At 45.1% G+C, this 12838-nt stretch overlaps 1 protein-coding gene across 4 annotated transcripts in view; it reads right to left on the minus strand.

Moving 5' to 3' along the window:
• The window catches only part of CCDC85A (coiled-coil domain containing 85A), a 204089-nt gene that overhangs the window by 182749 nt on the left and 8502 nt on the right, over nt 1-12838 (minus strand). For 3 of the 4 annotated variants that reach the window (XM_060169439.1, XM_060169441.1, XM_060169440.1), the window contains exon 2: nt 9951-10914. In XM_060169439.1, the coding sequence (XP_060025422.1) occupies nt 9951-10914 (964 nt within the window). Of the gene's footprint in view, nt 1-9946; nt 10915-12838 lie in introns of all 4 variants that reach the window. The other variant, XM_060169438.1, reaches the window with a different exon arrangement.

The raw sequence follows: 12838 nt of genomic DNA on the forward strand, positions 1-12838 counted from the left end.
CTCTGATGTCTGGGATAAAAATTAAGTCCCAGGGCTTCCCTGGTGGCGCAGTGGTTGGGAGTCTGGCTGCCGATGCAGGGGACGCGGGTTCGTGCCCTGGTCCGAGAGGATCCCACATGCCGCGGAGCGGCTGGGCCCGTGAGCCATGGCCACTGAGCCTGCGCGTCGGAGCCTGTGCTCCGCAACGGGAGAGGCCACAGCAGTGAGAGGCCCGCGTACCGCAAAAAAAAAAAAAAAAAAAAAAAATTAAGTCCCAAAACATGCTGGACACACAGAAACGCACTTTGCATTGCGTTGTGGAATCTGAACCCTGGGCTGTATGTTATTATTCAAAAAAAGTTTATTAGAGATATAGAGCTGTATCAGCACAACGTGAGGGAGAAAAACTACCCTTTAGTAAATACATATTTTTTTGTTTCTAAATATTCAAACGATGTTTTAGGAAATGATGGTGTTAATAGATGATTATTTAACAGTCCATACCTAACAAAAGTAAAAAGTTGGCAATTCCACATTTATTCTCAGGTTTTATATACCTGTGAAATCCAAATTCTGAGACTACTGACTTAGAAAAACTCTATTCCAAGCCCCTTACTTGAGGGATAAATTATTTTGCCTGCAGAAGTGGGTGGTGTGCTAAAGGTCACACAGCAAAGTATGACCTCGAAAGTGGCAGAGCCAATTCTGTACCCGAATCTCCAGCTGGGCAAGTGTGCCATGATGCCCTTTATGAAGTTAGGGCAACACACTGTAACTCCATGAAACAAATGTGATTATTTTTTAACTGTTTTGAAATACGTGTTAAATAAATACCACTTTTACTCACAATTAAAACAGAATTTGGCTAAAGGATGTTTATAAAATTGTTTCATTGTTTTAAAGCTATAAATGAAGCTTAGATGCCATATGCCGACTTAAGGATGGGTATCTACATATTACTTTAACATACGGGTGAAATTCCACAGATACCTACAAACGTAAAAATAACTAGCTATGCCTTGTGAATAGGTGTAATAGTACTAGCCTAGCTTTCTTTTTTCAATGAATGCCTGTTGTACACATGGCTGTATAGAACTCTGGCAAGAACAACGTTTCCATCAAAGACAGATTCAAGTGCTAGGCCAATAAAATCCGAAGTGGGCAATTCTGAGATTGCAACAGGAAAAAGCCAAATAAATTCAGGGTGAAAACCATGTGGCATATAGCTTGAAAGTAAGAAGGACTAAGTATTGGTCTTCATTTAAGAGCTCAAGGGACACTGTAAAAATAAGCAATTTTCAAGCCTGTTCTTCCACAGATTTTGAAAAGCTTGGTTCCTAACTGTTTCTCATGAAAGTCACTATACTGAGGGGCTATTCATGGCAAACCACCTGGATAATGTTTATTTCTAGACCCCTAACTGATCATAACTGTAAAGGTACTCTCTTCCGAAGTACTCTCATATGTACAATAAGCAGCTAAACTCAGCCAGTTCTCCCCCGACGGCTCCATAACCAGGGCGATTCTGGTTGGGCCCTGTAACAATGAGGCAGCTGGCCCTGCCAGTCGACATAAGACAGGTGCCCATTGGCAACAAGGGGCACTACCAAATAGATAGACCCTTTGAAATTCTTTATGGCATCCCCCTCACACAGCCTCTGTCTGCTATTTTCACTCTCTCTCCTCCTTCCCGTAAGCTGACTCTCACCTCACTTTCCTGTGAGTCACATGGAATCCATCATCGGCAGATATGACTAAATGACTTGTCTTTCAGTGTCTTATTACTGTTTAGGTGAACGGGTGAACTGGCGCTTGCTGTCCAGGAAAATCGAAAAGATGCTGAATTCATGAGCACGGTTAATTTGAATTCTCAAGAGTGGTTCAACAGAGCAGGCTGCTTGGAACAGAAATTTGCAACTCAGATAATCTGACCTTTTAAATGCCATCAAAAGTGTAACGTAAGTGTACTTTACTTCTGCCTATAGTAGCATAAATCAGAATAACGGGCTTAATTAGTTTTGTTTGCAGTAAGCTGAGTTATTAAAAAAACACAACTCCTTGAGAGCAGTTGGTGTTGCCATCTGGCATATCCCCTTGCTCCTGGTCTTTCCTTCTGTTTCTCGTGCTCCAGGAGCTGACACTTCTCCAGACAGAACCTTTTGGCTATGAAGACAAGCGGATGGGTGAGAATGCGACTAAGGTCAAGCCATCGTCACAAGGCTGTTTATCTGGAGGAGTGTGGTCTTGCGGTGGGGAGAGTCCGTGTGGGAGGAAGAAGGGCAGGAAGGCTGTTGGCCTCTCAGGCCAAGAGCAGGAATACTCCTTCCACCAAGAGTGTATCTCAAGACTTGATCATCCAGCTGTGAACAAGTGGACCCCATCTAACCGAATGAGAGACTCCCAGGCAACAGATCCCAGCTCCCCTCCTGCACCTCCAGCTCTTCTCTGGAACCTCTCTAAGCCCGAGTCTACTGACATGCACCTTGTCTCACTCATCATTGCAGGTCGCTGGTTTTCTGGAATTTCCAACAGGAATGGGGCAAGACCGGGTCCCTATTCCATTTAGGGTCTTTACTGTTAACATTACCCCTACATCAAGTGCCTTGAAAGTCTGGAAGATTAAATGTCTTCTGTATAAAAATGACACCTTGCCCTGGGAGTCAGCGGGACTCTAGTCCTCTACTAACTGGCAACTGGCCTTGGGTAATTCACTGAACATCTCTGGAAGTCAATTTTCTCAATCAGAAAATGGGAAGGTTGAAGTGCATAAAGTGTAGAGGACTTTACAGCTCCAAGTGTTATGATTGAAAGTGCCCTGATTTCTTAGCGTTAAAATAGACACTCTTGGGCTTCCCTGGTGGCGCAGTGGTTGAGAGTCCGCCTGCCGATGCAGGTGACACAGGTTCGTGCCCTGGTCCGGGAGGGTCCCACATGCCGCGGAGCGGCTGGGCCCGTGAGCCATGGCCGCTGAGCCTGCGCGTCCGGAGCCTGTGCTCCGCAACGGGAGAGGCTACAGCAGTGAAAGGCCCGCGTACCGCAAAAAATAATAAAATAAAATTAAAAAATAGACATTCTCAATTAACCAAATAAATATATACATACTCATGTATCTATGCCCCCCAATGCACCCAAATGCAATTCATGCTTTTTAACCTTTTTGAAACAACTAGCAATTATGGACACTCAGGAAGCTGTAGCTGCACACCATCCAGATCAGGGGTTGCCCCTGAAAGCCAAAAGACCCCTCAATAATTGGAAGAAAGATGAGAAGCCCTTTCAGAAGACCTTTCTTTATCATCAAGAAGGAATGTACCTGACTAGAAAAACCAACTCAGGAAGCATCAGAGACTGACTGCCTTTGAAGTTCTCATCATCAAAAGGTAACCAGAACATTCTATCCCTCAACCATAGCAGTAGGCAAAAAGGGGGCTATAAATATTTTGTCTGCAAGATTTTTAAATGTAAGGATCCACTTTGCTTTATATAGCTGAAATTGAAATGAAGTCATTCAATGTGTTCAATGCATTTAATAATTGATGAAATATGCATACAAGAACACTCAGTACGTGAGAGAGAGAAGCAAGTAACTGAAATACAGATTTAGAGCAATCACCCAACCCAACCTTTCTCCATAACATATCCTGTCTCATAGAAAAGCCCACAGAAGGACTAAATAACTAAGGATCTGAAGAAGGAAAAAACTAAAATATCATTCCCGAAGTTTTCGTTTATCTGTAATTGAATATGTGCCTAATTTCAATCCAGGGCCAAGACCAAATCCCAAGACTTTTTGTACCCTTCCATAATGATTCAAGCACAGTAGCTCTATAATACATTTAACTCTTTGTTACATGAAAACTGTAAAGGACCCAACTGTGTGTGAATAACCCAGTCATTGTCTTATCTTAAGGACAAACTAGTATTGCCTTTATAAAGACGATAAAGCAAGCTACTGTTCCTCTGCCATTTTGTCATTTCTAAACACCTCTTCTGCTTCTCTGCTGTTGAAGAATCCCTGGTCTCAGAAAGAGGAGCCACTCTTTCTATTGGAAACTCTTGAATGACACTCTAAAGAGAAGGCAGTTTATGTCAGGAACAGCAGTAACTTGAACCTCACTCTTTTGCAGATTAGAGACGTATAAACTAGAGCTGAGATTTCATGTCTGTATTCGCAAGTGCCCCATGGCCTACTCTCGATGCTGAATCTGTAATTTCCTAGAACCCTTGAAAATCAGCCCATTTCAGAAAATGAAACTATTCTTAATATCTCCCAGAATCAAATTCAAAAATAAGTATTTTTCTTCAAATGTACACAAAGCTTACCACAAACATTATGCATTAAAGTAGTATTAAGGCCAACCTGATTGTTCCAAAGTACCCAAGGAGCAAAAATAGCTGAGTTGTTACACAGGTTCCCCAGTGCACCGGAAGGAGAGCGTTCCTATGAAACCTTTCGTAAGTCGAAATGGGATAAAGTGAAGCAGCAATTACCTTAGGACACATCTGGCTAACAGATGCACAAAGGAAATCGAGATAAAGCACAGATGCTCATAGACAGTTTAAAGCTACGGTGGCCTGAAGCTAAGTGTGGTTCCCGGGGAAGGAGCTTGGCGGTGCCACTCTCACTGCTCGGGGGATCCACTGCCTCTACAGGGGCTCACTGCAAAACAAATGCTGAACGCTATTTTTTGCTTTTCACCTTTTTCATAAAATTGAAAATCCGCTTTAGATTTCTTTCAGTTAGTGAAAACAGGTACAAAGGTAGGTCCTTGGTAAAGCAAACTTTTGTAAAGCAGGGGGCACCTGTATTACAGAAATACTTCCATTATCTGAAATATAGTCAAGACCCAGAAAACAAGCAAAAACTTTTTCAGCCCAAATAACCGATAGATGCATGACACATGTACCGTGCGCAAAAGCTCATGCACTTTACTCACAGAAGGATACTTCAAGGTCACTTACTCTTATTTTCAACACAGTTCTAATCAGTGTGATTATCCATTTTCCCAAGGGAGATGGATAATCACATTAGATTATCCATTAGAAAGAGCAGAGCAGAAATTAGAAACGATGAGGATATGATGTTAAAGCCAGGCCGGGTGAGGGCAGCAAGGAATATTGCGGAAGCATGCTGGTACTAGAAGTGACTGAAAATCTATTAAAAGTAGATACTGAAAAAAAAAAAAAAGCCACCTGGGACCATTTAATGTAGGGACTCACAGTTCTATCTAGCTTCAGAGTTTCTCAACATCAGAAGTGGCTAAAATGAGAAATTTTAGAGCCTAGGTCCATAAAGTGCAGCACACTGGCCCAACGGTGCTATGCAAGTAAAACTTTTTTTTCAAGCTTTTGCAAAGTTTGGCTTCACATTCTTATTTCTGAGCAGCGGAGCTTGACTACACTGATGCCTCCAGAATAAGGTATCATTACTATGAGTAAACGTAGAGGCTTAGAGCAAATCACCGCTTCTGTACTCACTTGACACTTGTGAAAATGAGTTATCTGACGAAATGGAATACTCCCCCTAATTCTGTTCTAAGTTAGGTTTTTTCTGAGTTATTTCAGTTGAAAAGATAAAGGCATTACTAACTCAATGGTATTTTTTCTATTATGTGTATCTTCTGAAAACCTGCAATGGATCCCCAAATGCAAATGTTTAATTGATTTCAACTGGGTCTAAAGGGCTCAACCATAATTAGGGGAATGGGATTCCTCTGGCTTCACAGCATCAACTGGCTTATGTGACTGAATTCCAAGGCACTTGAAGATTTGTTTGCTAAACAGAATCAACTGAATAGTGGGCACTGTTCACATGCAATATTAAAGTTACTGAAATATATATACACACACACAGCATATAGATAATAGAGATAATCTCCTTAGAAGATTAACATTGTCCCCTAGATTTAAAGAATGTTTATAGCTTTGTGCTATTATTGCCAGTGCAGTTGAAAACCTTACATCCTACTAGAAATTACCTTTCTAAGCCATCTAGGTTTTCCAATAATAGTTCACCTCTTAGATATTTTGCAGTATCTCAAACTATATTTTCAACATTAAGCATTCTATGTCATTAAATCAAAATGTATTCTTATGATGAATGCAACATGCTTTGCACAAACAGGTATAGTACAATCGATTGATTTTTCCAAAACGTCTTAAAATTGATGTCCTATCAAAGTGAATATAAGGCTACCAAATTACCATACTGAAGCTTGAAGACCAAAAACTACTATCTAGTTCTTTAACCATCTATGTGTCAGCTCACACAACAGAAAATACACTCAGAGGACCTCAGTTAAAATCAGTTCTGTAGCATTTCCATAACTGTTAACTGCTGACATTTTTCTCCCAAGAGACATTCAATTTCTATTGTCCAAATTCATTCATAAGTGATGGTCTGACTTTCTCTAAGCAAAATAAAAGATTTATGAGAGCAATCACTCATGCCGTAGTGCACCACTACTTAATTCACAGACAGCCTTGCTTCAGAGAAACTCTGCTGGGCTCTTCCACACATAGGTTATCTCACCCCTAGCAGACAAGGCCATTTTTGTGTTATCAGCGTCTTTCGTTTACTCATTAACAGAGAATAACAAGCCGTCTTAAAACTCAAGGTAAAACCTATAAGCTGGGAGATTTGAAATGCAGGCTCTCTTGTGGGAAATATTCGTTAGGATTGCAGGTGCCGCGTGATCTACATTCACCAAAAACATCCACTGGAAATAGGTTACAAACTCCTGTGCTTCTTTGTCCAGCAGGATGTGAAGGCTTGAAAAGGTCGTCTTAAATGACTCATATGCCAGAGTTTCCCCGAATTAACCAAATAATCCCACCCACCAAAAACTCAAATTTTCAACCCATACCCCTGAAGAAGTACATTATCAGATAGCCTTGGTCTGGGGGTGAGAGGGGTGACGTTTTCCAGTACCTGCTGGCGTCAGTCCTTCTCGGTCCTGGAGTTCAGCAAAAGAAAGAAAGAACTTTCTTCTTCGGAGGACGCTTGGGCGTTTGAGAGCTTCACTCACACCAGCCCATCTTATCCAACAACCACGCACCTCGGCCAATGGTTTCCACCTGGTCTGCTCATTAGAATCACCTGAAGGGCTCTTTTTACAACGTGCCCAGGCCCAGTACCAGACCAATTCAATGTGCATCTGAGTGTGGGATCCAGGCACCAGTGTTTTTTCAAAGTCAGCCCAGTGATTTTAGCCTGCAGCCAAACTGAAAAACGCTGCTCTAGAGCAGTGATCTTGAATCAGAGTCAATTTTGCCCACTCCCTACCCCAGGAACATTTGGTAGCATCTGGAGACATTTTTAATTGTCACAACTGGGGGCTGCTTATGGGTAGAGCCCGGGATGCTGCTACGCCTCCCAAAACGCACAAGACAGCCCCTCACAACTTCCACCTGCTTTTTGTTAATGCAGAAACATTCAAGGGCTCATCCAAAACACTCACCTCTCACACCAACCCCACACAGAAGGATTCTGTAAATGACTCAGCAAATTTGCAGTTTGGGATTTACCTTGCTGCTGGTTCCTATCTGTTTATAAGACAATAATTCAACCCAAGTGTGGGGGGATTTAAAAATATGAAAAAATCATGTCTCACTATCCGTATCAAAAATTAATTTGTAACAGCGGGATAAACACAAGCTACCAGGGCCCAAGTTTATAGGCTGATGATCCGTAAACACCTCATCGTGCCTCTTCATTTTCCAATTAATTATTGAAATAAAAATGCAACGCAAATGGACTACAAATACACTTTGGTGAGGATATCCACGGTCAGAAGATGTCACTTAAGAATGAGAAAACCCGAAGTAAACGCAAGAATTAAACTACAGTGTCATTCTAAACAATGCATCTATGTTACATCAAATTGTTAACTGAATAAAATTGTTAAATTTAAAAAAAACCATTTGCCTGACCATGAAATTTATCTGAACCCAGGCAATAAGATTCAATGATTTAACGCCATCCCTATCTAGAGACAGACCTTACTTTATACAAAGAATTGCTTAAAAATTGCACCTAAAATCCCTTCTTATAAGTTAAATCACACGTTAAATTAGAGAAGTTATTTATTTAAGTAAGCCTTTTTGTAAGGAGAAGAACCGTTTTGTAAGTGAACCAGCTGCCCTTAAGTAATCTTTATTTTGGTTCAAGATAAAAAGTTTGCTCAAAATAGTGCACATTTACTTCTCATGCTCATTAAAAAGTAATCAAGAAGTGGAAAAGTCGTTAACTTTACCTTCCTGTTAACACATTACCCCCTGAAGACAAGTTTCATGGCCGATGACACATCTTGTGATAGTAACACAACCAAAATATCTTTTTAAATGACTTTCATCTCTTGTGAGAACTGCACAGCCGAGGCTGCCCACAGCAATCAGGGCAGCATCTCCTGGAAAGAGTGAGGGAAGGGTGCCATCAACAAAGTAAAAGCCCCAGCCAGCCCGGTGGCTTCAACACAACAGGTGAATTGGCTTCTCCCAGCTTTCACCTCCCGGCACATAACAGAGAAAGCAACAGCATCCGATCTTTGCCATTCTTTCTAGTTCCATCTGTGCTTAAAACATTGGACGTATCAGAAGCCAAGCTTCAGGAGTCAATTTTCAGCACTACGAGAAAACGATGAGGGTGAAATGGAATCCAACAGGTAAATCCCCAACTACAATATTGAAAATTTACCCCTTCGTGTCACTGCTAAAATTGGCGGCCTCCAGCACTGCTCAGAGCTGACTGCACATAGCCTCCGGAGCAGCTTTCAAATAAAGTGAAAAACCCCAGATATTTTGGATGCAGAAACCCCACTTCATAAAACCAATCGTTTTAGTTCTAACTCGGCCACAGCTGACATAAAAAAAGACCCTCACAATTCTTTTAAGTTTTTTTTTTTCCTCTCTTGAGTTTCAAGTGGTTTCATAACAAAGATGCAGAAAAGTAAACCTCTTCCAAACGGTTTAGAGCTGCCTCAGCCAATGCAGTGGATGTTGCACTTTGGAAACCAAAGGAGTGTCCAAACACATCTGTACATTTAAAGGGGAATATTTAAACAACCAGAAAGATGACTCGCCATGTAAAAAGGCATGCTACTCAAGCACTGACATATATCCACTACCAAACGTAAAATAGATGGCTAGTGGGAAGCAGCCGCATAGCACAGGGAGATCAGCTCGGTGCTTTGTGACCACCTAGAGGGGTGGGATAGGGAGGGTGGGAGGGAGACGCAAGAGGGAGGAGATATGGGGATATATGTATAGCTGATTCACTTTGTTATACAGCAGAAACTAACACACCATTGTAAAGCAATTATACTCCAATAAAGATATTTAAGAAAAGGGAAAGAAATCATCTGATGCATTTCAGATGCAAAGGAAAGTCACAGAGTCATGCTAAGGCCCCCAACACAATGGAGAACATCCTCAAGGAAAAGTAAGGCATATTTACAGGCATTCAGGCAACCCAGCGTCAAGCCTGTTTAAGGACACCCTAGTTCTTTTTTAATGTTATTGTTTTTCATAATAAATACTCATTTCTTTCTGCACATAAGCTGTTAGCTGAACTCAAAAACCTTTGGTCACCTGTTCCAAGAGAGCCCTTGTAGGAAACTGCACACAAGCAGGAAAATGTTCAAGATAGAGAAATCTTAGATTGGTTCTATTTTTATCTTCAATGCCCACAAATCTCACCCTGACTACTCAGGGTCCCACGGAATTATCGTTCCTCTCCTTCCCCTGCCCCCTCCTCCCCAATATTCTCCAGGCTACCTGGTAACTGCATAAAATAGAACAAATGGAGGGGGAGACACACACATCATGATTTGGGGGCAAACGTGTGCTCCTCTCCCCAACCCGCCTCCGCACTAGCGCCTGCAGTTTCTAACATGGCCGCAAAGCCTTGCATCATTCATAACTCTCTACCCAGTGGCCCCAGCAAAGCGGTTCCCCGTCACGTACTGACCCACCGTTCATGCCACTGTAGACATTCCGGTGATGGGGTGACAGATCCTCTTGCGCCTGCCTTCGGAGGGTGCCCTCCCTGCTGCCGCCGCCGCCGCCGCCGCCGCCGCCGCTGCCGCCGCCCACGTGTTTGTGATCGGGGCTCCCCCCGTAATGCTGTTTGAGGTGCTCCGGGCTGGTGCCCCGGGCTCTGGGTAGCTGCTCCAGGCTCCCGCCGACGGCGTGTTTCTGAAGATGCTCAGGGCTCCCTCCGCTGTGCCTGGCGTGCTCGGGGCTGCCCCCGGGCCTGTGCTTCTGTAAGTGCTCAGGGCTCCCGCTCAGCACGTGCTTGGGCAGCGTTTCGGGGCTGCTCCCCGCGTGCGGGTGCCTTTGCTGTTCGGGGCTGCCCTTGCACAAGGGTTTGTGGTGCTCGGGGCTGGGTCCTTTGAGGGCTTTGGGGTGATCTGGGGTCGCGGAGGCCCTGGGCTTCTGCAGATGCTCAGGGCTGGCGCTCCTGTGCTTGGAGTGCTCCGGGCTGCCCTCGGCCCGGGGCTTCTGCAGGTGCTCCGGGCTGCCGCCGCTCGCGTGATGCTTGTGGTCCGGGCTGTCGGTGCTGCCTGTGCTGGAAGTGCTGCTGCCGTCGCCCACGTCCCGCACGTAGGGCGCCGTGGTGGCGGCAAGCTGGCAAAGGCTGGCCTGGCTGTCGATGGAGCAGCGGCTGCCCGCGCAGCCCGCGCCCTTCTCCTCGTCCAGCAGCACGCAGAGCTCCTTGAGCTCCATGTTCTCCTTCACCACCTCCTCCTGCTTCACCTCCAGCTCCTTCAGCTTCTGCAGGTATAAGGCCACTTCCTTGTGCATCACCCCCGCCGTGTAGCGGCCCAGTCTCTGCCACTCCCGGGACACCCTCTTGCCCTTCTGCCGGTCGTCATCCAGGAAACAGCAGAGGTCCCTCAGTTCCTGGTTGTCCTCCTGGAGTTTCTGGTTAATATCCTGAAAAGAGACACACAGCCATTCAAGCCAGGTATGCGTGGGAGGCGACACCAGGCTCAGACTTCTGGGAGCCAGGGAGCCTGGAATGGGTGAATTCTCTGTGATGATAGGGGAGGGAGGGAGAAGGTGAGAGGAAGCTACAGATGTGTAGCTGTCCAAAAAATTAACAATAATGGGTATTGATTCTGCTCCCTGCCCCATGCTTTACTTGCATTATCTCATCTACTTCTCACCAAACCCTCAGGGGATATTATGGTTCTTTTACAGACGGGGAAACGGGACCTCGCAAAGCTTCACTTGTCCAAGGTCATCCAGTCAGTCTTTAGGGAGCAGCCGGTTCATTAACAGGAAATCAGTAGGCTCCCTGCCCCACCTTCAAGGAAGAAAGATGGCTGCTTGTGATCTGTGAAAGGCTTAACAAGCTCTGAGGCAACAGGCCTTTCGTCAGCGCAAACGACAAACACTGCCTAGGTGTTCAGCCCACGACCCGGAGAAGCAGCCCCAACCCCTGCATGAGCGAGCAGCAAACTGTCCCCTGGTGGCGTTTCAGTCCTGCCCATCCAACCCTACTTGCCATCCTCCCTGCACGGTTCCCAGGCAGCTCACCTGGAACTCAGGTTCTTGTGTGATATTCAAACTCCCCCCCTCCCCCCAAATCGCACCTCTCAGCAAATGCCACCTCCACCCATCCTGTCGCCCTTTATAAGAACCTGTGGTTATGCCTGGCACCTCCTTCTCCCTCACCTCCCAGTTCCGAGCCAAACACGTCTCCTGAACTCTACCTCCGAAATTTACCTCGTCACTCCCATGCTTCAACCCTTAAAAGGGTCTCACTGCCCTTAGGATAAAGTGCAAAATCCTTTAAGTCTCAAAAGGACCCCAATCCTCTTAACTGGCCTACTTCTCCAGCATGAACGGTGATTCATTCATGAATATTTAGTAAGCATCTATTATGTGCCAGGTACCTGTCCAGGTGCTAGGGACAGATCAGAGGACGCAGCAAAGCCCTTGCCATCCTATGGCTTTCATTCTGGTGGGGAAGACTAACAAAAAAGCAAGTATAGAACATAATGTCATAGAGTGAAAAGTGCTGGGAAAAAGACTAAAGCAGGCTAAAAAATACTATGTTTTAAGAGAAGGCACCTCTGCAGAGAAAGAAAACATTTGAGCAAAGACCTGGGTGAAATAAAGGCGCAAACATTTGCTGGAAGATGATCCCAGGCAGAGCGAAAGGCAAGTGTAAAAGCCCCAAGACAGATGTGGCTCAAGTTGCAGCAAGGCCAGTGGGCCTCAAGCGGAGTGAGCAAGGGCGGGCAGCGCTGGGAAGGAGGTCTGGGAGGTGAGGTGCAAGCGGGTGGGCACCAGGGCTAGGTAGATAATGTGGGCCTCATCAGCCACAGGAAGACTTTGGCCTGTTGACGAGCTGAGGATAGAGGACTAGACATGATGTGATTCATTCTGCACCATCATTCTGTGCAGAAAATAGACGGCTGGGGGATGGAAGGAGGCGGGTGACTGGAAGAGAGAGAGACAGGATAAGGTGGAAGCTGGAAGACCAGGTAGGAGGCTACAAGGTTAGTCCAGGGAGAGGGAGATGATGGTGGCGGCTACCCATGGTGGCAGTGGACAAGGTGAGACCGTCCCTCCCCATCATGCACAGAGCCCCACCCATGCTGGCCTGGCCTCAGGGCCCAAGGGGCAAGCCCTTCCGCTCTTTCACTCGGAAAGCTTCCCCCAGCCTCTACACAATCTTTGTTTCTCACTTTACGGCACTTCCCCATAGAAGCCATCCCTGACCACTGATCTATGCTCTGCGAGGAGCCCTTCAACTTCCCCTCTGTTGCATTACAACTTCTAATCACATACGGTTGAGTCTATCAGTCAAGTCTCCATCCTCACTAGACCAGAGTCATGAGAATGGAGA

The sequence above is a fragment of the Lagenorhynchus albirostris genome, chromosome 13, assembly GCF_949774975.1.
Source record: "Lagenorhynchus albirostris chromosome 13, mLagAlb1.1, whole genome shotgun sequence".
Taxonomy (NCBI): Eukaryota; Metazoa; Chordata; class Mammalia; order Artiodactyla; family Delphinidae; genus Lagenorhynchus; species Lagenorhynchus albirostris.